This window comes from Dermacentor albipictus, chromosome 3 (genome assembly GCF_038994185.2).
Source record: "Dermacentor albipictus isolate Rhodes 1998 colony chromosome 3, USDA_Dalb.pri_finalv2, whole genome shotgun sequence".
NCBI lineage: Eukaryota > Metazoa > Arthropoda > Arachnida > Ixodida > Ixodidae > Dermacentor > Dermacentor albipictus.
The window spans coordinates 75,907,058-75,928,601 of record NC_091823.1 but is presented as its reverse complement, the minus strand read 5'-3'; the positions used below and the strand labels follow the sequence as shown (position 1 = coordinate 75,928,601).

The following is a 21,544-nucleotide window of genomic DNA, read 5'->3' as shown; positions in this document are numbered from 1 at the left end:
GGGGAAAATAGCCGGTCAAGAGGCTCAGTACACAAGTGCTTTTGCATTCCAACTTTAATGTGCTCAGCAGCTGAGAATAGAGTTCACGACCTCACGCTCAGCAGTGAAATACCATTGCCAATGATCTGCCACAGCAGGCAACACCATTCACTGTTCAGGTTTAGCACGACTCATATTAAAAACAGAAAAAATTAAACGCCAACCAAAGTGGTGTTGTCAAAGGAGTTGACCTTACAGCTTCCACACAGAAGCCTTGTCCACTAAGGCTTAGTGAACAGAGCCTCCATGTGGAAGCCAAAACATCAGCCCCTAAGACAACACCCTTTGGTCAGCATTCTGTATTGTCGATTTCTGCCGATTCAGCATTCTAATTGTCGATTTCATTCAGCAAACAGTATGGCGACTGGTGCTGCAGCGCTGTGGACTGACCGACGAGTCGGCCCACAATGAGGAAGGGAGAGAGGAGAGGAGAAGAGGAGGGAGACCCACTGGAGGTGGTTGGGTGGCCCTTGAGCATGCCCATCACGCCCTTGCCGTGAAAACCACTGGCCCGAATCAGCAGCGCCTTGGTGCCTGGGTGACGCCAGCACACTGACGGAAACCTGCATTTTTTTTTTTTTTTTAAGGAAGGCATCAAGTTTAACAAACTGAATACACACTAAGGCACATACGCAACAAACAGACGTTTAGCTTATTTACGCATTGACATATGCATTCCCACATTCACTCACAAATAAGCAGAAAAATTTGTATGTTAACTACCTGCATGATGTTACAGCACAGGCAATCACTCAGATTTGTTAGTTGATTTGTTGATTGATTGATTCATTCATTCATTCATTCATTCATTCATTCATTGGGTTTAATGTACCGAAGCAACACCGAGGCTATGAGAAATACTGCAATGGAAGTCTCCAAGCTAAACTGGGCTGCCCGGGATTCTTTCACGTGCACCTATACCTAAGTACGCAAATGTTTTCGCATTTCACCCCCACTGATATGGAGTCCTGTGGCTGGGGAATCAAGCCTGCAACCTAGTGCTCAGCAGAAAACTATGACCAATGAGCCACCACAGTGAGTTAGCTGGCTTATGAACAAGGTTGATTTGCAAATATGTCATTCCTAATCAGGTTTGACCTGTCAATTACCACAGGAAGCTAGAATATGCTATATGTGAGAATTTGACGATGCAGACACATACTGTGTGTGTGCAACTTTGCATCTACTAGGCCACTGGGTCAGATTATTGACTACCAAGCCACACGGCAGTTAAACAACTGACGCAGCAACCTGGAAGCATTGCATACAAAACGGTGGCCACACTAACGCACTAGCTTGTAATCAAATAAATGCTGCTTGCAGAGTGCCAGAGTGTGTGCCAAAGCACAACTTGAGAGGATGAACTCGCCTTGCATGCCTGTAGCAGCGAGACAGCTTGCGGATACTGTCATCAGGAACACTTTGAGGAACCACCACGAGAGCTGGGTAGCTGCACAACAAAAGGCCCAATGTAAGAACACCTTGCACCAATTATTTCAAATTATCCCCATTAAATATGAAAGCAAGAATTTTCATGCAAAACCAAGGTCAGGGCATTATTACAGTTGAATAGCTGGTGGCTTATGCACGATTAGTCAGAACTATGCAAAGGTTGAATGAAAAGGTACAGTTTAAATCTTTGTGTACCTACACAAGGTCACGCTACAAAATCCAATTTCTATTTCTTTTAACATGACATATGGTACATAGCATAACTTGGAATGAATTCCACTGGTTAATCTAGAGGAGTCATCTGAATCCCTGTGCTAGCAGTCCAGCGTCACAAATTCAAATTTTACAGTAAGAAACAAACTGCTCTGCAACTGCTCTATTGCCACTAAAGTTGTCAAACACACTCCATTCCCCAACTGTTGCCTAACTTTGATGAGTCTATGTTATTATTATATGAAGGGACCAAAGTGATCCCAGTGTCACATTATTTGTCACAAATAGTCATCAGACAGCTTTACTAGTATAACATTTATACTCCACTCAGCTCGGACATGTAACAGGTTGCAAACAGCCATTCAGCAATATCCCTATACAGTGCGCACACTGGCTGCAGAGGAAGAATGCTGCCTCTTTCTTTTCTTCACTGCCGATCCAAGCGAGTGAAACATGACACTATGTCCACTTGGCTTCTTCATTACTTTTCAGCCAACCTGACTGTGTGAAACTCATGTGTTTGCAACACAAATTATCAAAAATTTGAATTTAATACTCTTCTCTGCTCTGGTCAAGTACACAAATTTTGAATGGAGTGGACTATGAGTGACATTGGCCTAAAGCTGTCTATCTAAAACTAAAATCTCTCAAAGCAAAATATGCCAATGAAACCCCGCATCAGTTAAAAATGCAACCATCATTCAGAGTAGTACCGTGTAGGCAGGCCGACTCTTGCAAGAAGCATTAAAGCCTGACAAACCCATCCCCTCATCAAGCAAAGCTGACAAGGCATGTCCCAGACATTTTGCAAGAACTCACACCCTGATATGACCAAAAAAGTGCATTCTGTCGTGGAGTGAGTTGATCCAAAACATCCACTGGAATTTTTGAATTCACTCCAGATCCATCAGTTGAATGCAAGTTGTTTTATTTCAAGCAAGATAACTTGTTCCATATTGACCAGAATCGATCATTAATATCCCTGGACAGGTTGTTTTTGCAGCGTTGCTTATTTACAACCTTACAGTTGACTTTCAGCATGGGCTGTCAGCAGTGACAGACACCTTGTACACACAATAAGCTCATGACACCATTCACTAAAACTACAATTTGGAAAGAGCACTTTGAGGTACATCCAAACCAATACAGCATGCATCTATTATTTTAGAGTGAGAAGGAGACTACATGAAGCAACTTAAAACAGCTTGTATGAAACAACAAACAGGCAACAGACAGCTAGATGTCTCAAGATTAAAATCTTTTTTCTTTTCCTGTAAGACAGAGTGCTGCTTATGGCTACTTGCCTACGACAGACGGTGTAGCCCATGTTGACAGAACTAATGCGAAAGCCCTCGGGGCGCCCCCGAGACATAGATGAGTTTGCACCCAGGGCACCTAGGTGCAGCCTCTGCCAGTCTCGGCTGTACACAGTGTCACCCATCTTCTCGAGTGATCGGTGTGGAAGATGTGGGACGGCTGGTAGTGGCACAGGTGGCACAGATTCGGCGTCATCTGTGAATAACAATAGAGAAAGGAGGGATGCTTGCTTTGACAAACCTCTAGACGTCAGCATGCATCTGTACCTGTGCATTCCCTCTCGCCCTCAGTGCTATGCAGTTATAGAAAAAAAAATGGTGTCCTTGAACAAATGTTTTGTACTAGTGTAAGGCATTGCAGGGCAGCTGACTTAAAGGATTTTGCACATCATCCACTAGGGACATGCGGGGTAGAATTGACTGGCAGATGGAAGAGTGTGCATTCATGCTGTAGAACAAGAAGTGTTGAAGAACACGGACAAAGAAAAATTCAAGGGTACTTAGGTGTCCCTATACGGATGAATGCGAAAGCATTGCAACGTCTCTCCGACGATGCCTCAGCCCCATTCACATATTTCTGTGAACGTCCAAATGAATCAGGCACAGCTAGTGACTGAGAAGATGAAGTCGAAGGTTCATGCATCGGAACGCATGACAGAACTCACTGAAATCAGTACACCGACTGGCAGCACCGCAACGTGCGGCGCTATACATATAGGCCAGCCACACAGTTGCTGCTTTCTGCCAACTTCAGCTTACGAAACCATAATCTTTACTGGGAAACGCTTGTTTTTCCCCCCACAAAGCTGGCGCCACCGTTGCCGCAGATGCGCCAAGGTGAACGCTGTCTGGTGGTGCTTCAAGGAACTCAGTGGCCCATGTGGCGCGCACCTCCCTTTGATTGCCTGCAACCATGTGACTTTTTACAGCATTTCTGGCCATGCCACTGTATGTTATATTTCATGAGCCATCTAACGCTTTTGCATTATAAGAAGTAGAAGAGATATGGGCTAACTCTAAAGTTGAGAATTAGCATGTCCTGTCCACTTAATTTCCTTTGTCTGTGTTTGTTTTGCGTTAAATTGTGCGATTAAACATCCCAAAACTGCACAGTGCATTATGAGGTATGCTGCAGTAACAGACTGGATTAATTTTGACCAGTTGGGGTTCTTTAACGTGCAACTAAATATAAGTACATGAGCATCTAGCTCACCTATATGTTTCCATTTGGTGTCCCTTCAAGGGAGAATGTGTGTTTGCCCAGTATCCTTTATTCTGCAAGTTTCTTTTTTTTTTTTAACCCACCTGAGCCATCATCATCCTGTAGGAAAGTGAGGGGCCGGTCGGGAGCCTCGTGGTCGTAGGGCGGTCGTGCCCCCGCCGGGAGGGTCCTGGCTGCCATGGGCCCCTGCACTACGTACTTCTGCTTGCGTGATGAAGGGCGTGGCTTGAAGCCTGCCCGCATGGCTGTCTTCAGCAGCTGCCGCTTCGCCTTGCCCCTGTTCAATGGGAAAAGATGATCTTGCATCCTCTGCTTCTACTTCAACGTCTGTAAAACTGCCCGCCAAGGCTTGCATTAACAACAGCGAACTCTGAAGCAGCACTAAATAGCAAGACTGGTGAAGCATTCTTTCAAAACTACAATTTATTTGAAAGAAAAGCGCAGATTGAAGTTGAATTTCATCAGACCTAAATGGGCCTCCGTTATATTCTATATTGGTTATAAGCATAGTTTGTTACATGGTAACATCGGCAAGAAAAATTTTATATTTGTTTTGTTACATCCAGTAATTCCTTATATCCAAGGCTTGACTGCACTAGCAAAGGAAAAAAAGCCAAAGTTTGCTTTTTAACACATCAATGTTACATCGCAGGCTTCAAAGTATTCTCGCATGTTTTGGCCCTTTCTGTGCAGAGGAAGTCCACAAAACTCACTAAATTTAATTAGTTTCTCTAGAATGCAATGTAACCTTGTTTCATCAACAAAATATTAAATAGTCCCAAGCAGGCACTGTCCAAATCCACGACGTGAAAGGAAGCCAGTCCAAGAATTCCATTGCTACATCCCTTTCTACTGTATATATTTTTTTACTCACTCTCTGCAGGCCGTCAGACTCCTGTTTCCTGTATCTCAGAGTTAGCTTTTTGAACTCCAGTTCTTTTTGATGTTTTTGATCCATGTGCCCAATCTGGACACTGTGCTCACACTGCAGTGAACAATCACATAAGGATATCTACATATCAACATACGGAACAATAGCTGATCCATATGCATAGATCCCAATTTTTCTCTCTGCATCTCCTGTTATGTCCGTCTCTCTCACTGAGGTTTGATGCTAGAGCTGGATTGCTCCATGCACTCTTTCCCTGATAAGAACGTAATGAGATATGTACCTACTGTGTGAGCAACCTGGAACCTCGTCCTCTTATGCATCAATGCCCTTTCTTTCTCTACAGTGTCCGAAGGCGTCTCTCGCACCAGAAAATGAATTCAAATTCACCGTTGCTAAGTCAGACTGGCCACTGCTAATACAAATACCAAATTTCATTAGCAAGTGGAATATGCATCTCTCTTGATCCAAATTTCAACAAATTTCGGCAATGGGCTTCACAATCATTCCACCTTGCATTTGTTTAGATGGATTCAGTGAATAATGTATTGAAGAAATGAAGCCCGAACTGAGTCTGCTACCTCTTTAGTTTTCAAGATTAGAGGTTGGACTAGTTGGTACATGTCCACAGCTAAAAAGCAAGCATGAAAACAAGACAGGACAAGAGAGACAACTGGAGATGTGCTCATCTTGTCCAGTTATTTCTTTTGTCCTGTCTTTCTCTCATGCTTGATATTCAGCTCATATGCAGCATAATTCACAACAGAAGGCATTGCGTAGTGGTGTGAAACACGCCCTTGCCCTCTTGCATGCTGAAATGCAAAGCCTCTTCTAAACGACAAACAGTCAGCGTTTCTGGCCACACAGGGGACAGAGCACTTCATGCACAGTAACTGTGACAGCCTTGAGCATGCACTTAATGGCAATGACATCAATGGCAGCAGGGCAACAGGGTGCGATGTACGCATTGACGTGTCAGCATGAGCCCACACTCAGAACTAGAAAAATTGATGGCCACTGCAGTCTCATTCACTCAAATTTGCAATGTGCTAAACCAGCCTTTTACAACAACAGTGTGGCACTACCTCTGGCGGTGGTTCACACTACAAAATAACAGCATGTGAAACAGGCTGAAGGTGGAAAGGGGAAGCCCACTCACGTGAGTGTGGCATGCTTCTCCTTCTTGTGCAGCGGTGTCGGAGGAGTGGCCATGTGACCACTGAAGGCAAACAGCTGGAATAAATGGGGCGGGCAGTGGGCCCGGCCGAGCACCTTGCGAAAGGCCTCGATGCTCTCAGATGTCACTTCATCTTCAAAGGCCACCTTCATCAGCTGCAGAAGCAGGCAAGTGCCCAAAAATGTCTATTCACCACCATACTAGCTGTACGAAGTTTTATTTATTTATTTAATTTCGTGCCTGGCCAGAGAGGCAACACAGCAGAAGCTAATATGTACAAAACTACTGCTAAGAGCCTCACCACAGGAAATGAGAAATACTACAGTAGTACATAAAGTAAGAAAGACAGAAACACTTTGCCATTTGCCTATGCTTTTCTTGGCTTCTGTGACTTTTGAAACCCCCACCTTTATGAACAAGCCAAAGGGGTCACAAGAAAATGAAGGATAGAATTGGATTAACAATAGGCAAGCAAGGGGAGCCTTAGCCTGGAGCCAATGTTTTGACAAGGGGAGTTTTAAAGGGACTGTTAATCAATGTTGGCCCTTCTAGTAGCCCCCTTAACATAGTTGAACCCTAGTTTCTGTGAATTCCGTCAAGTACCTGGAAGGTGTTTGAGCGCAGCTGGAGGCCCTCGGGTAGCACCTGCTCCAGGTGCTGCAGGTACTGGACAGCTATCTTTTTCTCCTTTGTCAGTGTTGATACCGGGAAGCTCCGCACCACCGTCTGTTCACACGCTGTATCGTGCACACAAGAATCAACCACGCAATTCAGGACATGAATTGCAGAACAAAGACAAATTATTGCATAAAGAGAGCATTGGTGGTATTACAAAATTTCCCTTGCTAACACTTTGTGTGGTACATTTAATGTGAACCACACAAACTGTGTAAATGGATAAGTCAAAAAATCCTCGTCATGCAAGTCATCAACGAAACTAAAGTGCTATACCTATACAGTCAACTTCTGTTATTTGGACCCTGATGGGACAGATGAAATTGATCTAATTATCCAGCAGGCTGAATTAAAGAAGATGCACAAAATATGCCAAATCACCGTTGATTCACTTGGCAGTATTTGCCCAATTCTAACAGGCCTCCAAATTAAATGCGCAAGCTCTTTATGTGTCCAAAGTAGAAAAACTAACACTGAAATAACATTCAAGCTTCTAAACATAGTAGAAATCTATTGTATACCCAACTGTTTAGTAAGAAAAAGGGGCAAGGGTCTCATATGTGTTGCACAATGCTATCGATTTTCTAAAGTTTCTGAAGTTAGCTTCGCCGATGTACAGCCATGTTGTGTGGTAAAGCATAGAAACACCGCAAATGCGGTTTTGTTTTTTTGTATCCAATTGTACCACATCGGCAATTAACATCCCAATTTTATTGGGAAAGAAAAAGGCACACATTATAATAGGGTAAATACCATAATCAGACATTGTGAGCTAACATTATTGCTTTAAAATTAAAAGGCCAACAATAGCCGTTTTCGACAGGAGATGACGTGGGTCACCACAGGGGACAGGCACGTGCATGTTGACTGGCCAAGTTCAAATTATCTGGCAAAATAAAGAAAGCTTGGCCCATAGAAATGCATGAGCCAAAGTCAGGACCTTCGGTCAGGATCGAATTTACCAGAAAGTCAAATTAACCGGAGTCGAATTAACGGAAGTCTACTGTATCAGCCTTAGCTATAAGTTGCAGAAGTGCATGTGAAGTGGCAGCAGTGCTCCTGGTTCATACGGATAGAAATTTCTAGTTTGTTTGCATGGCAATGAGAACAAGCACCTGAAAAATGGCAGCAGACAATAAGCCTTGCACACAATCTAGTACGTGCAGGTCAAGTTGGCTATCGTTTCAAGCAAAGTCAGCTTGACTCACCCTTTATTTACATGAATGGTGCCATTCTTTGCCAAGGTGGGGAGTGCAATATAAAGATTAGATTTGGAGACATTACTGCAGAGCTATGAATCGCTGCAAAGCTATGAATCCAGATGCCACAGTGCAAATAGCAAGAGAGAGAGAGAAACAAGCTTTAATGGTATGCTGGAAATGTTAGCCTGGCTGTTCACCTGACATGTGGATCCAGGTGCTAGGCGATGATTATGATATATACAGTGATAAACATTTTACGGAACATACAGTCCCACACGTACGCACACACACACGCGTGTGCATGCACGTACACACACATAGATACACTATAGAGATATCTACAAAGTTTCGGTAAGGATCGTGGCCCGCAAGAATGTCAGCAGTGCCTTCGTGGTGCGTAACGCACAGGTGGTGCTTTGCCATGGACCGAAAATGTGCTGTAGTGCCATGCTCGAGTCCCGTTGAAGGTGCAGTGATGCCTTCAGAGGCTCCCTCTCTAATGCATAGTGGTAGCAGTTGCAGAGACATGTTATGTTGCAGGTCTTCAGGGACGTTACATTCAGAGTACATATATTGGCGAGTTAGTGAGTTGAATCCTACACCTGAAGTAGTTTGTGTAGGCCACGTTGAGTCTTATGCGGTGAAGGCATGCTTGGTCTTGTTTGTTGAGGCCTCGCGACATGCAAAAGTTGCATTATGGATCTATATCATATAGGGGTCTGTACTGGTAGCTGGCATCTGTCCATAGGAATCACTGGAAATGCCAAGCGCGTGCAGATACCAGTGTCACCACGTCGTATCTCAAGAAAGGTACCTGGACCATTTCCCTCTATGTGTCGTGTCCAGCTTTGGCAGCATGGTCAGCCTGGACTTAGCCTTGTATTCCACAGTGGGCTGGTAACCATTGCAGCACAACGCTGTAATGCAGTTTGCAGGCTTAATTGCATAGGCGTCTGATATCCACTGCGAGTTGTTCCTGCATGTGTGGCGACTTCAGGGACTGCAGGGCCGCTCTTGAGACTGTGAAGATGACCCAAGACTCGGCTGTCCACTCTATGATGTAAATAAAAGCTACCCACCGTGCAGCTAGTTCAGTGGCTGTAGCGGAAGTGCAGTGACTGAGAGCGGCAGAGATGGTAGCACCCGCAGACAGAATCCCCACACCAACAGCAGATGATGTAGGCATAACAGAGCCATCAGTGTAAATATGATGGTGAGCCCTGTAGCTGGTGTTAACATGCTCTAGAGCAAAATATGTCAGCGCTGGACCAGGAGTATTTTTCTTGCTCTTGAACCCAGGAACAAAAGTGACAATGGACCACGAAGGAATTTTCCACAATGGTTCCGTTGGCATAGAACGGTTTTGATAATTCAGCGGGAGCAAGCACTGCACCACAGGACTGCTATCTGAAGAAAGCGGATGACCCGGCACTCTGGCAGCAAAGCGCGCGTGTACTCGAAGAAACTCCTACTGCAGAAGCACTGGAACCGACCGATAGGCGTCTGCTTTCTGAAAGGGTTCCTACACTTCATGTGTTTTTCGGAAGGCCGAGGCACACCCTCAGGACTTTTGCTTGTTCACATGTGAATGTTTTTATGTTGGTTTGGGAAATGCCCTGTAATGCTGGAGGCTGTATCATAGGAGACCTTCACAGAAAGCCATATACATGCGTAGCAAAGAATTTATGTCGCAGCCCCCAGTGTTGCATACAGAAGATGCTCACGTATGACTCCATTTTTTTTCTTTCGTATTCGAATATGAGGCGTCCACGTCACTAGTCTGTCGATTGTCACACCCAGAAACTCGCGACTTGACATGTACCGAATGGGAGAGTGTGCAACCTTTAACGTGTAGCGTGAGACATCACACCTAGTGAAAGCAATAGTGGCACACTTTTTTGGTGGCATCGTTAGACCTCGTGCAAATGGATAATTTTCAATAGATTTGATAGCTTTCTGCAATCATGATTGTAGGACAAGTCTGTTGCGACCACAGCTCCATATACAGATGTAATCTGCATATAAGGAGATTTCAATCAACGTGGGAATGCACTTCTGCAGTCCAATAAGGTCGCGTTTAAAATACCACCCTCAGGAACTCCTCAATGCACTGTGTGCGGAGCTGTGTCACCATCTTTTGTGGACATGTACACTGCCCAATCAGTGAGGTAGCCCAAGATCCAGTGGCACATACGACCACCAACTCCAATGGACTCCAGAGATTATAAAACAGCCTTGTGAATCACATTATCGAACGCTCCCTTGATGTCAAGGAATACGCCAATAGTGATGTTATGTACAGCTCTGTTGAGTTTTACGCAGTTGACAAGGCTGATTACACTGACTATGCTGCTGCAACCCTTTCTGAACCCTGACATTTGCGAAGGGTGGACATTCATGTTCATCAGCAACCAGTCCAAGTGCATCAATACCATCTTCTCCATAAGCTTTCCCATGCAACTAAGAAGAGCAAGCGGATGATAGGAGTTTATGTCTGTTGGAGACTTGCCAGGCTTGAGGACAGGGATAAAAGATATTGCGCGACATAAAAAACGACACGGACGTGAAAGAAGACGACACACCAAGCGCAAACAGGGATAAGCGCAAACGACAGGGATAACATGAGCTCATTTGCAGCAAGGTTCACGACGGCCACTCTCCCAGCTTGCGCTGAATATGGTAAGTAGGCACATCTTTGCTTTGTCACCTAAGTATGTCAACTTGGTGTAGTTGATGCAGTCACGACCAGGAGATGATGCCTTATTCACCAATGCCAACACGCCAAGTAACTCCATGATCAAAAACGTTTGTCTGCTTCAATAGTGGCCACTGTCGCTGAAACCTCCTGTGCTGCTCGAGGAAAAGTTGCAAGCGCTGCTGCAGCACTGATCTTGGAGCAGAAAGTCTCCGCCACATCCAACTCGTTGCTGTTACGGGATAGTGCAATAGAACTGAAACAATGCAATTGAGTCAGCAGGGCTTTCAAGCTGCGCATATTGCTCCATATTCTTGACAGCGGTTTTCTAGGGTCAAGTTTGGAACAGAAGGTCCGCCATTGCCTCCTGTCTAGCTGGTCCAGGTGACATTGGATATGCCTTTGCATTTGCCTAGCGTCACGAATGTCATCAACAGACAGTGTCCTACGAGCACATCTCTCAGCTCTACGGTGCATTGCCCAAAGCCTCTCACGCTCAACGTCAGCCGTTGAATGAGTTTGAGGTGGTTTCAGATGTTTAGAGCTGCTTTGTTTTGTTTGATTTAGCTCACCAACAAACTCCTCGTACGTTGATCCAGATAGGTCTGACTACTCAATTATAGTACTGTGGATCATGGTGACGACGAGTGCGCTGGATCGGTCACTCTTGAAGAAGGCTGGCTGCCCATTGTTAAGAATTGCCAGGTTATTTGGATGTGCTATGTCAAAAAGGCATCGGCCGCGGACGGAAGACCTATGCCCTTAGCAACCCAACTACTTGACAGAACACCATGGCACAGACTGGCGTTGCACAGACTTTGTTAAATGGGTTAAGCATAATGACACCGAACCATGCCACAACGACCATGACAAACAAATGACAACATTCGTCACATTCTCACTGGTGTCATGCGTAGCTTTATTTATCTGTCAAGTGTTTAAATAGACGGTGGAAGGCAACATGCACTATCATCATCCTTAGTTGAACCGAACAGATGACAACTTAAAGCACCACGCAACCACTATGCAATAACTTTCCAGCTTTCTTGTTTTTTTCCTTCAGAGGGGATAATGCAAGTAAACATAATTATATCCCATAATGCACACTGCTGCCCACACATGAGTGGCTCATTTAGATTAGCATTTATTTTGAAATAAAAGATCAGTAATTCAATCCTAACCAAATGTAACACCGTTTTGATTTCCTTCAATGCCAACATGCTTGCTGTTGAGTGAGGCACTGATGCAAGGACACAACCTGTTAAGAAGCCTGAAACAACACAGCTATTGTTCGTTACACAAGGTGCACCTACACATTCTATACGAGTCTATAAGTCTGGACAGTTGTTGGTTTTCAATATAAGCACTGCTAAGGTGAACAGCTCACCATATGGGTCGAGGGGGCTTCCCTTGAAGATGACACGGTAGTTGGTCAGGAATATGGCACCCTCCGCAGGTAACAGTGAGGGCCCTCCCAAAGTTGGTGCTCCGGTGCCCTCCTCGCGGCCATCTGGGATGAGGTAGCACCGCAGCCCTTCCATGGCCAGCTCCTCTCCTTGCAGCAAGCCCGGCACCAGCATTTTGGGCTAATAACAAGCAAAAGATAAAATTGAAAGAAGCGTGACAACACACGTCAAGGGCTCTGCGGCTGGCGACAGGTATATGGATGAAAAGAATGACTGTTTTATCTTTGCGTGATTTACCATATTTACTCGCATAATGATCGTACTCACGTAATAAACGCAGCCCCCCCCCCCTTTTTCAATCAAGAAGTGTTTTTTTTTTCTTTCTTTTTCTCGCATAATGATCGCACCCTGAATTTACAGATGTGAAGTAAAAGACACATTGTACAATTCAGCATCTGATATGGCGCCCGACGGCTGTAACTGTGTCCGACGCCGTGTCCGACTCCAAATGTTACCGTGTCTCCTACTTTTATTGTGATAGCACTTATATGGACGCTCCAGGCACATTTTTACCAACATCGTCGTCGTCATTGTCGTGCCGCATGGTGCAGGTGAAAGTGAAAGTGCGTGAGGGAAGCCGACAATCGCAGCTTAATCTCACATGCTGTTTTTCGTCACACAAAAGGCCTGGGGGTGGGGGGGCCATTGTACTCTGGCAACAACTGCGTGTTGCACAAATGCACCCTAGGGGGGCCTACAATAGCGGCTCAATCTCCCGCATACAAGGGAAGAAAGCAGGAAGAAAACAAGCCATCTTCCATCGCGTGCATGGCACTGAGAGGAGGGAGAAGGGGGGGGGGGGGGGCAGCGCTTTACTTCGGCAACAACTGCGCAATGCGTGGCCACGATGCACCCTATCTTCATATTGATTTGCGTCTGGGGCTGAGTCGATGGCAGCTCATACCTTTGTGCGTGCTGCATTCTCGCCGCTCAGTTTGCGCTGAAGGGAATGTTTGCAAGTTTGTACGGCCGATGAAACTACTATCATTACTTTGTGTAGCTGTCTACACACTTGCTATTGCAATCGATGGTTTGCATTTTGAGTAAAACTGGCTTTTTTAGGGGTGGCCACGGAAAAAGATATTGCGAGAAATATTACCCCATATAATGAACGCACCTCCCAACTTGGCGCATATCTTTCGGGAAAGAAAGTGTGTTCATTATGCAAGTAAATATGGCATTATATACTGCCCAGATAACTTACAGCGAGAAGCCTTGTGTAAACCCACATCCTATATTGCAGACGAACAACCACAGCAGCTACCATCAGTAACTGTGATCGCTTAACAACATGGCAGCGTACTCAGGTGGCCTACTTTGATTCGAGTTCACCTTTATAACTTGCTCTCAGTCGTGAAAGCAAGAAATAAATGGTAATACCAACCTTCACTTAGCCTCATCTAACGCTGAGAAGAAAGTATTAGTTCTTCTTCTTTGTTATTAGAGATCACCTGTTCGAACACTGTTAGGCTTAAGAAAATAAGCCAACAAGCCATGAAAGTGTTTTTACATCTATTTACCAGATGATGCTGCAGCATTAGGTTTGTCATGCACTGGTAATACGGAACTATCTAAATGACTGATTTCTCACTGTATCATTAATTTACTTGCTCATTTAAGCACTGAACACAATGAGGGTAAGCTAAAAAGTATCATGGTAATATGTCATGTATCAAGCAGCACAGTCAAACTTGTTTATAATGAGCTCGATAGTTTCGCAAAAAGTGGTCATTGCATAAGTAGTTCACTATGTGCGGACCCACCCTTCAAAACGCACAAGAATTATTGACACTGTAGTTGGTGTCAGCAGTTACAATTTGACATCACTTTGATCCGAAAATAGATATCTAGTACCTTCACTTATATTCTAGACACTTTTCAGCATCTAACTGCAAGTTTCTGTTAAAAAAAAACTCGTATAAAGAACAAAATGCGGCGTTGTAGCTACATCGATACAGTGCCCGGCCGGTTCCGATCACCTGCCATTTGGAAACAATGAGTGCATTAGCTGCCATCTTTTTTTCGAGATCATGTGATATATTTTAATTTCAGCGAAACACAGAGACACGAGTGGATTCTGCATATGATAGCTAAGCGTTCTTGTTCCCTGCAAGCATAAACTATTGTTGCATGCAAGCGTTTTGCAAAGGTCTTGCTGTTACGGTTGCAGCATTGGCTACACGAGCACCAAGAGCTCCAAACATTTTTTGTTGCTTCATCGGAAAAAGCATGAAGTTAAAACGGCAGGACGCCATTGTGAATTTCAAACGAAAACGAAGCATCTACTAACCATAACTGCTGACTTTTTGCAGCGTTGCGTGGCAGTGCACGTTGTGCCGCATTTATGCAGACAGTCGCACCACATCTGATCCGATTTATGTGCTAAACCAAGCAAGAGGTTGAACATTTGAAATTTCGTATACGTAGGTATGGCCAGAGACATAGCTGCAGCTAAAGCCCCAGCCACGGACTCACTTTGGGGATCGGGGGCAGTCGCTTGCTCTCCCTGTGGACAGCCTCGAGCATCTCCTGCTGGATAGCCACCACGCCAGGTACCATCTGGTGGAGGGCGCGCACGTGCTCTTCCGTGACACCGCTCTCGTGGCACACCTTGTCCACAAAGCGGCCCACCAGCTTGGTCACGCCGGCGCCCACCAATTCCCATGCCTCCTCCTCTCCAAAGCCGCTCTCCCCGTCACAGGCGCTGTCCGTCTCTGCAACGCTGCAACAGGGGAGATTGACCGTTGGGAAATGAATGCCAGAATCAAATGCAAACAAGAAAGCGCATGACATGACTGCGTATTTCACCCCTTCACATTTGCCTGTGAGTGTGACATTGAAGTGTTCAATTCACAGACTTCAGTTTTGTAACTGTTTAGCGGCTGATTAGCAGCTGTTTACACAGAGATAACACACAGAAATTCCCAGATAGCTGTGCTCCACTTTGTTTCCCACCATTCAGTTTCATTACGGCCCTGCCATTTTTGTTCACCAGTGGTTCTTAATGCAAGAATTTGCCCTAAAGTGACAAAACATGGATTCCAGTATTTCATTCATGCAAACTGGATTTCATGTGAGGATTTGAAGAAACCTAATTGTGGGAAACATTATGCAGTTAGTCGATAAATACACACAGTCTCACTCATGTAAAAGACATTGAGCACCCCTGCTTTCACACTGATAAGCATACTAGTTGAGCTTTGTTACAATAAAGTCGTATCTGACATAAAGATATGTTTCTTATATCTGATATTCATTACAAGCACATATTTGTTACATACTGATATCAGCAAGAAACATTTTATACTTACTTAGTTATATCCAATGATTTGTTATATTCGTATTTATCATATCGAGGTTTGACTTTATCTGCAAAGCCTTTTGAAATGTCCAGCCTTTCTTTAGTGTAGTGCAAGGACGAACCTGTTGGTGACAATGCTGTTAGAGTTAGAGCGCCCGTCAGCTGCGACGTCTGCAGGGGCGGCTCGCCGGGAGGCGTCGAGCGGCACCCGGAGTGCGGCCATGCGGTTGGCATAGTGAATGGCTTGGCTGTACACAGTGGACTCTTCTCGGCTCGAAAGTTCCTCCATCTCGTCTTTGCTCAGCTGCCCACTCTGCTGGAGGCGCATCTGTGAGATGATAGACAAAACTTTATGAATCGTACTTGCACGAATGTAACATGTTCCCTATGTGGCAGTATTCAATGGCAACCATGATACACAGCCCCAGGAATGAAGACACAGGCACACCAGGAAAGTTGCGTTTGCAAAAATAACACCATGAAGGTGGCTATCAAGATATTGGACCAGGTCATGGGAGCAAAAGTCCTTAGCCCTAAGCAGGAAATCGGCTTAGTTTAACGTTCCCACATTTTACAGCTGCTAAAGATGATAACTAGCATGAAGAATGCAAGCACGGAGCCTCTCAGCACATTTTTTTTTACACTTTGTCTATGAAACTAGGTATCATAATTTTTTTTTAAATTAAATTATGGAGTTTTACGTGCCAAAACCACTTTCTGATTATGAGGCGCGCCGTAGTGGAGGACACCGGAAATTTTGACCACCTGGGGTTCTTTAATGTGCACCTAAATCTCAGCACACGGGTGTTTTCGCATTTCGCCCCCATCGAAATGCGGCCGCCGTGGCCGGGATTCGATCCTGCGACCTCGTGCTCAGCAGCCTAACACCATATCCACTGAGCAACCACGGCGGGTCATAAATTATTTAGCTGCGATTAAGTTGCACTACATTTACTATGATAGGCATTATCCTTTCCCCATTTCTCTGCAAGGGCGGCTGTGGAATCTTGGAGGCGAATCCCAGAGAGGACAAATGGACACTCTTAGGAACAATTGCTGATTATTAACACATGTATAAGGGATGTGTGTAAAATATTCTCCCTTTTTCCTGATCAGTGTCGTTTGCTCTATAATGCACTATGAGATCTTTGAAATAGGGTGTGAAATCATGGCAGTGTCATTGCCGAATTGTACGTTTGCTTAGTGGATGCAACTCTGCCCGACAAAGCATTTCATTGTCACTGCCTGCATGTCTGCCAGCATGCCACCCCAACCATGTGACAATACTTTTTAAGTGTGTTCAACATTCCAAAGACAACAGGCTATGAGAGATGCCATAGTGGAAGTCTCCAGATTATCCTGATTGCCCAAAGGTCCTGTAACATGCACCCATAGTTTGTTACACAAGCATGTTTGCGTTTTGCTTTCATAGCGACAGGACTACTGCAGCCAAGAATAAAACCCGCAACCACATGTTCAGCAGAACACCACTGCCGGCATTCAGCCACCATGACAGGTAATGTGATTTAGTGTTCAGGTTCAGTGCAACCGAACTGTGTGACCGTGGTGTCAAATTTAACTTGACACCCGTCATATACATGTGACATTATGTAATGCACTATTTTTTTATCACGGTGTGACACTGAAAAGTCACAGACTGTGTGAAAAGTCACAATCACTTCCAATGCATTGCCTGCTAAGTATGCCTGCTACAAGTGCAGTTTGAAACACACTTCCCACAATCTCAAAAAAACTGGCAAGGTTGAGAGAGTGAAATGGTGGAAATTAACACACCTGTTCTGCACAAATCTCCAGTGCGCTGGGCTCTGGTGGCTTGATTAAAGTGGCTGAGCGACGACTGGATGAATCATAGTTGTTCCTCGAGTACTCTTGCCTTGACCAGTTCAACGGGTAGTCCTTGTTCTGTAGGAAATGAACCAACACTGCTGTCAGTTGTTTTGCTAAAGGACAAAGCTGGCTCAATGCCTTGAGTATTCAAGCTAAGTTATGGCGCATAACTTATAAATTTAAATTGTATGCACACGCTATTCTATAACTGACAAAACAGGTCTTAAATGTGTCTGGCAATAATTTGTGCACAAGTGACTATCTGCCATAGGTACATACCAACATGAATAGCCCTACAATGTAGCCCAGTAAAAGACTGTGAAGCCATGCAGCCAAACTACTTCATTACACAGATATTGAATAAACGGGCAGAAGAGACCGTATGTGCGCCACAAAGAAACAAAGCATTTCTTGTTCTTTTTTGCAGGATAATTAAGAAAAAAATTTTTTTTCTTTCAAGGCTGAGTGCCTATTTTCGCAACTGACTGAAAAACAGTAATTTGAGAGTGGTAACACAGTAAGGCGATACATTGCAAAGTATATTCCTAGGTTAGGTGAGAAGGGTTACCTGCCCAAATCAAGACATTAAAGCAGCAAATGGCACACTTTTGCTTTTCAATGTGTTTCTGTAATTTACTATCAGTAAATGTGCTTTCCATTTCAGTCTAGTGTCATTTCTTCCTAATCAGTTTAAAATAATAGGCATATATGCCCAGAGTCAGCTACAACCCGCAGCATCAACCCCCAGCTAAAAGAATGCTAGGTTATGGTTACACACCTTTACACCAACAATGCACTAAGAACAATCAACAACACAAATAAATTGCAAAGGAATGTAATCAGAACAAAGTCTAAAAAAGACCACACAATGCATGTCTCCAGAAGAGTGTTATCCAAGAACAGTCATTCCAAAACACACTATGCAAATGCCATATTGGGCCACAAACTAGGAAAATATCTTGTAAGAGCACAAAAAAAGGCCAACACCAAACCAGTGCCAAATTCCAGGCATAGCTAGAAGAAGACTCAACAATCTGCATGCTGCCTTGTTACCATGCAATCTCCCAAGCCAACAGAAACTTGCATGTGTACCAGCAAGAGGAGAGAATGCTAATTATACTCTGTTACTTAGGACACAGTTACAAGAACACTCAGAACAGCTGTTAGTCATTTATGTTCACCACCAGCAATGTGCTTGCCAAAAGTATGCTTGACAGGTGCGATTGCAGATTATAGACATATCACTGGCATGCTACCTGCACTTTGCCTAGCTTATGGTAGTGAATATGCACTGCGTCTAAGAAAATATAATTCATGTGTGACTGCAGCTAGAAACACTACAAAATTTATTTTAAACATAGTAAGAATAGGCTTTGAAAATTACAGAATATTACAGAAAATGTTGAAAATTAGGTGAGGCATTACCCTGATAGAGGCTTATCATATAAAGAAACAAATAAATCTACATACTGCTGCAAAACCTCAGTGCAGTGGGTCTAGGAAATTTTAGCTCGAAGACGTGTTCCTACTTCTTGGGCGAGGGGGAGACCTACTCAGTTATCGCAGTAGACAATGAAGACGTTTTTTATAACAGCACGTTGATAGTTGCAACCATGCATTTCGTTATTTCATTCTTGTGTCCACGTTTGCACGTATTCATCGCCCTGTACTCCCAGTGAATTTTCTAATGGTATCAAAATGTTAATAACAACAAGGGACATAAAACACAGCAATCTTATTTCATCCATGTCTTGACAGTACCACAAAATTTATGGTATACCTAACCAACTCAGCAAAAGTCAGTAGTGCTGAACTTCTACTCCATCAAAACATACAGTAAAACCTTGTTAAATAATCCTGTTTCATATGATTTCCTGGGGCCAACGTTTGTGATCGAGAACCCAAAAATTGACCTAATGCAGTTACATTTATTCTCTACTGGTTAATATGCCCCCGGAAAACACAATCTCTCGAAACTAACATTTAGTACACTGTCAAATTGCAATTGCATGATAGGTTTTCTAGCTGCGGTACCCCAAGAGAACAAGAAAAGGCATAAGGCAATAGCAATCGAGAGCAACAGGCACCTACCACAGCAGCTTTCTTGCCATATTCGCCAGTCCATGCAACACGAAAATGACGGCATGCACTCAGTTTCCTCTTCCTGTACCAGCAAATCTCCACGCGGGTTGTCACACATCGCATTCACGGCTATTTCCACCACCCGTTTTGCAATAAGCATCTTCACTTATCTGTTTCATCGTGCATGTGGCATAGTGTCATTGAAAGCTAATTGTACGCTCTTACAGGTGATAATCTAAACTAGCCCAAACGTGCCGTCATTCCCTGCTACATGTGGCATGAAGTGAGGGTAATGTTCCACTCTGGAGGCATTATATTCCGGCTTCACCTCCCAGCTTGATTTCGTTCCTGCTTCCTGCTGCGATCTAAAACACTATGCAATAGGAAAATGACAAAGCACGTCCCAGGCTGCTCAGGCCCCACCAGATTCACGAGGGCACCTCAAAACTTAACTTCAAAATTCTCCAACCAAAGAAGCTGCTGACCCAGGCCTAATCCAAAGAGCGTGAACTTAAGCTTGCTAACTGAAAAAACAACAATGCATGTCTCGGGAATTTTAAGCCCCACCAGCTCATCAAATGTCGGCGTCTCTTGTGCAGTGACAATTTGCATGACGCTTCGCGTTACATAGACGTTAACTACAGTCGAGTCTGCCAAATCTTTTAGTGACTTCGGGTTGTGTGTTTATCCAGTTAGCACATTGTTTTTCACATTTTTTTTTTCCAGGACGTATGAACAAGGTTCTACTGTAACGTGTGAACAGTAATCTAATAAGTCATCTGATAGGCCAACTTCATTTCTGTCTAATGCTACAATTCTGTGTCTCACCAGAACTTACTTCAGCTGCTATTCTATGTAAAAATGAAACAGAATCCAAAAGAACCAAACATATTTGAATCTTAAATGAATGATGTTAAAGAATGACACTGCTGGTTTGCTCTTCACCAGCTTGAAGATAAAACGAAACTCACCAACCTATCAAAGGCCACAAATATTTCTGCAGATACCATTCACAATCTCATCTCTGATAGAGCAGTCACTTATCATAATTCCACGAGAGATGGAATATGAGCTGTGGGTACGGAGTGATTCGCAAGAAGTATCTGTTTCAAATAGCACAGACAATTTGTTTCGAAAGCAAGCAGAGGCAAAAGGATATACATGATAAGGAAGACTGTTGTCAATGTGCTGACTTTTCAGCCCTGTGAAAGCAAATCTACACACAAGACCTTATCCAAATGTGCCTTCTTGTGCACAATGCCTAAAACAACTGCCAAATACTTCAGAAATGAAAAAAAAATATTTTTGCAGATCCCGAGCACTGTGAGAATCAATGTTATGCGAAATATTTTGCAGGTACTTGGCTAACTAGCATTGCGTGTGGTTACACAAAGCAATACTAGGTGAACCAATGTGCTTTTGTAAACTCAGTAGTTGTGCATCTGGGTCACAAGTGAACGCGTCTGTGACAAGAACAGCATGATGACGACCATGTTGAAGATGATCGTATGGCAGCATATGGCATGACTTCTACGCTGGCCGTTCGACACAAGCTTATATGACATTGCAATTGTTGACATGACAATACCTTTATTATGCGCAGTAAGACTTAAGCTACTTAGCACCTTATCAGTAGCAGGAAACATTCGCAGTGACTGCTTACTCCTATTTCCTATTCCTATCCTGTCATTCACTTCTGCTGGCTTCACTTAACTTCTTTCACAGTAGTGCTGGTTTGCTACTGTCTTGCACACCACAACCCCAAATTGCAAGGCCTGTTGCTTTCGGCCTTTACACTGTACAATGCGGCTGTGGCAGAGTTAACTTCAGCATCAAGTGACAATCCCATGTCCAGTACCAGCTCAGGTACTTTATGTTTTCCTGTTATTGTATTTTATCAATCACTTGACTTAATGATGACAATGATTACCTAAGGCTGCTACAATAGTCGTCCAATATATGCTACA

General features: G+C 44.0%; 1 protein-coding gene across 6 annotated transcripts in view; it reads right to left on the bottom strand.

Moving 5' to 3' along the window:
* Nucleotides 1–21,544, bottom strand: part of Sbf (SET domain binding factor) — a 158,201-nt gene that overhangs the window by 32,796 nt on the left and 103,861 nt on the right. For 4 of the 6 annotated variants that reach the window (XM_070535622.1, XM_070535620.1, XM_070535621.1 and 1 more), the window contains 10 exons: nucleotides 17,442–17,570; nucleotides 15,770–15,975; nucleotides 14,822–15,068; nucleotides 12,268–12,466; nucleotides 6,912–7,045; nucleotides 6,291–6,463; nucleotides 4,326–4,519; nucleotides 3,009–3,216; nucleotides 1,409–1,489; nucleotides 430–602 (listed from right to left, as the gene is read on the bottom strand). In XM_070535622.1, the coding sequence (XP_070391723.1) occupies nucleotides 430–602; nucleotides 1,409–1,489; nucleotides 3,009–3,216; nucleotides 4,326–4,519; nucleotides 6,291–6,463; nucleotides 6,912–7,045; nucleotides 12,268–12,466; nucleotides 14,822–15,068; nucleotides 15,770–15,975; nucleotides 17,442–17,570 (1,744 nt within the window). The remainder of the gene's footprint in view (nucleotides 1–429; nucleotides 603–1,408; nucleotides 1,490–3,008; nucleotides 3,217–4,325; nucleotides 4,520–6,290; nucleotides 6,464–6,911; nucleotides 7,046–12,267; nucleotides 12,467–14,821; nucleotides 15,069–15,769; nucleotides 15,976–17,441; nucleotides 17,571–21,544) is intronic. The other 2 variants (XM_065430032.2, XM_065430035.2) reach the window with 1 other exon arrangement.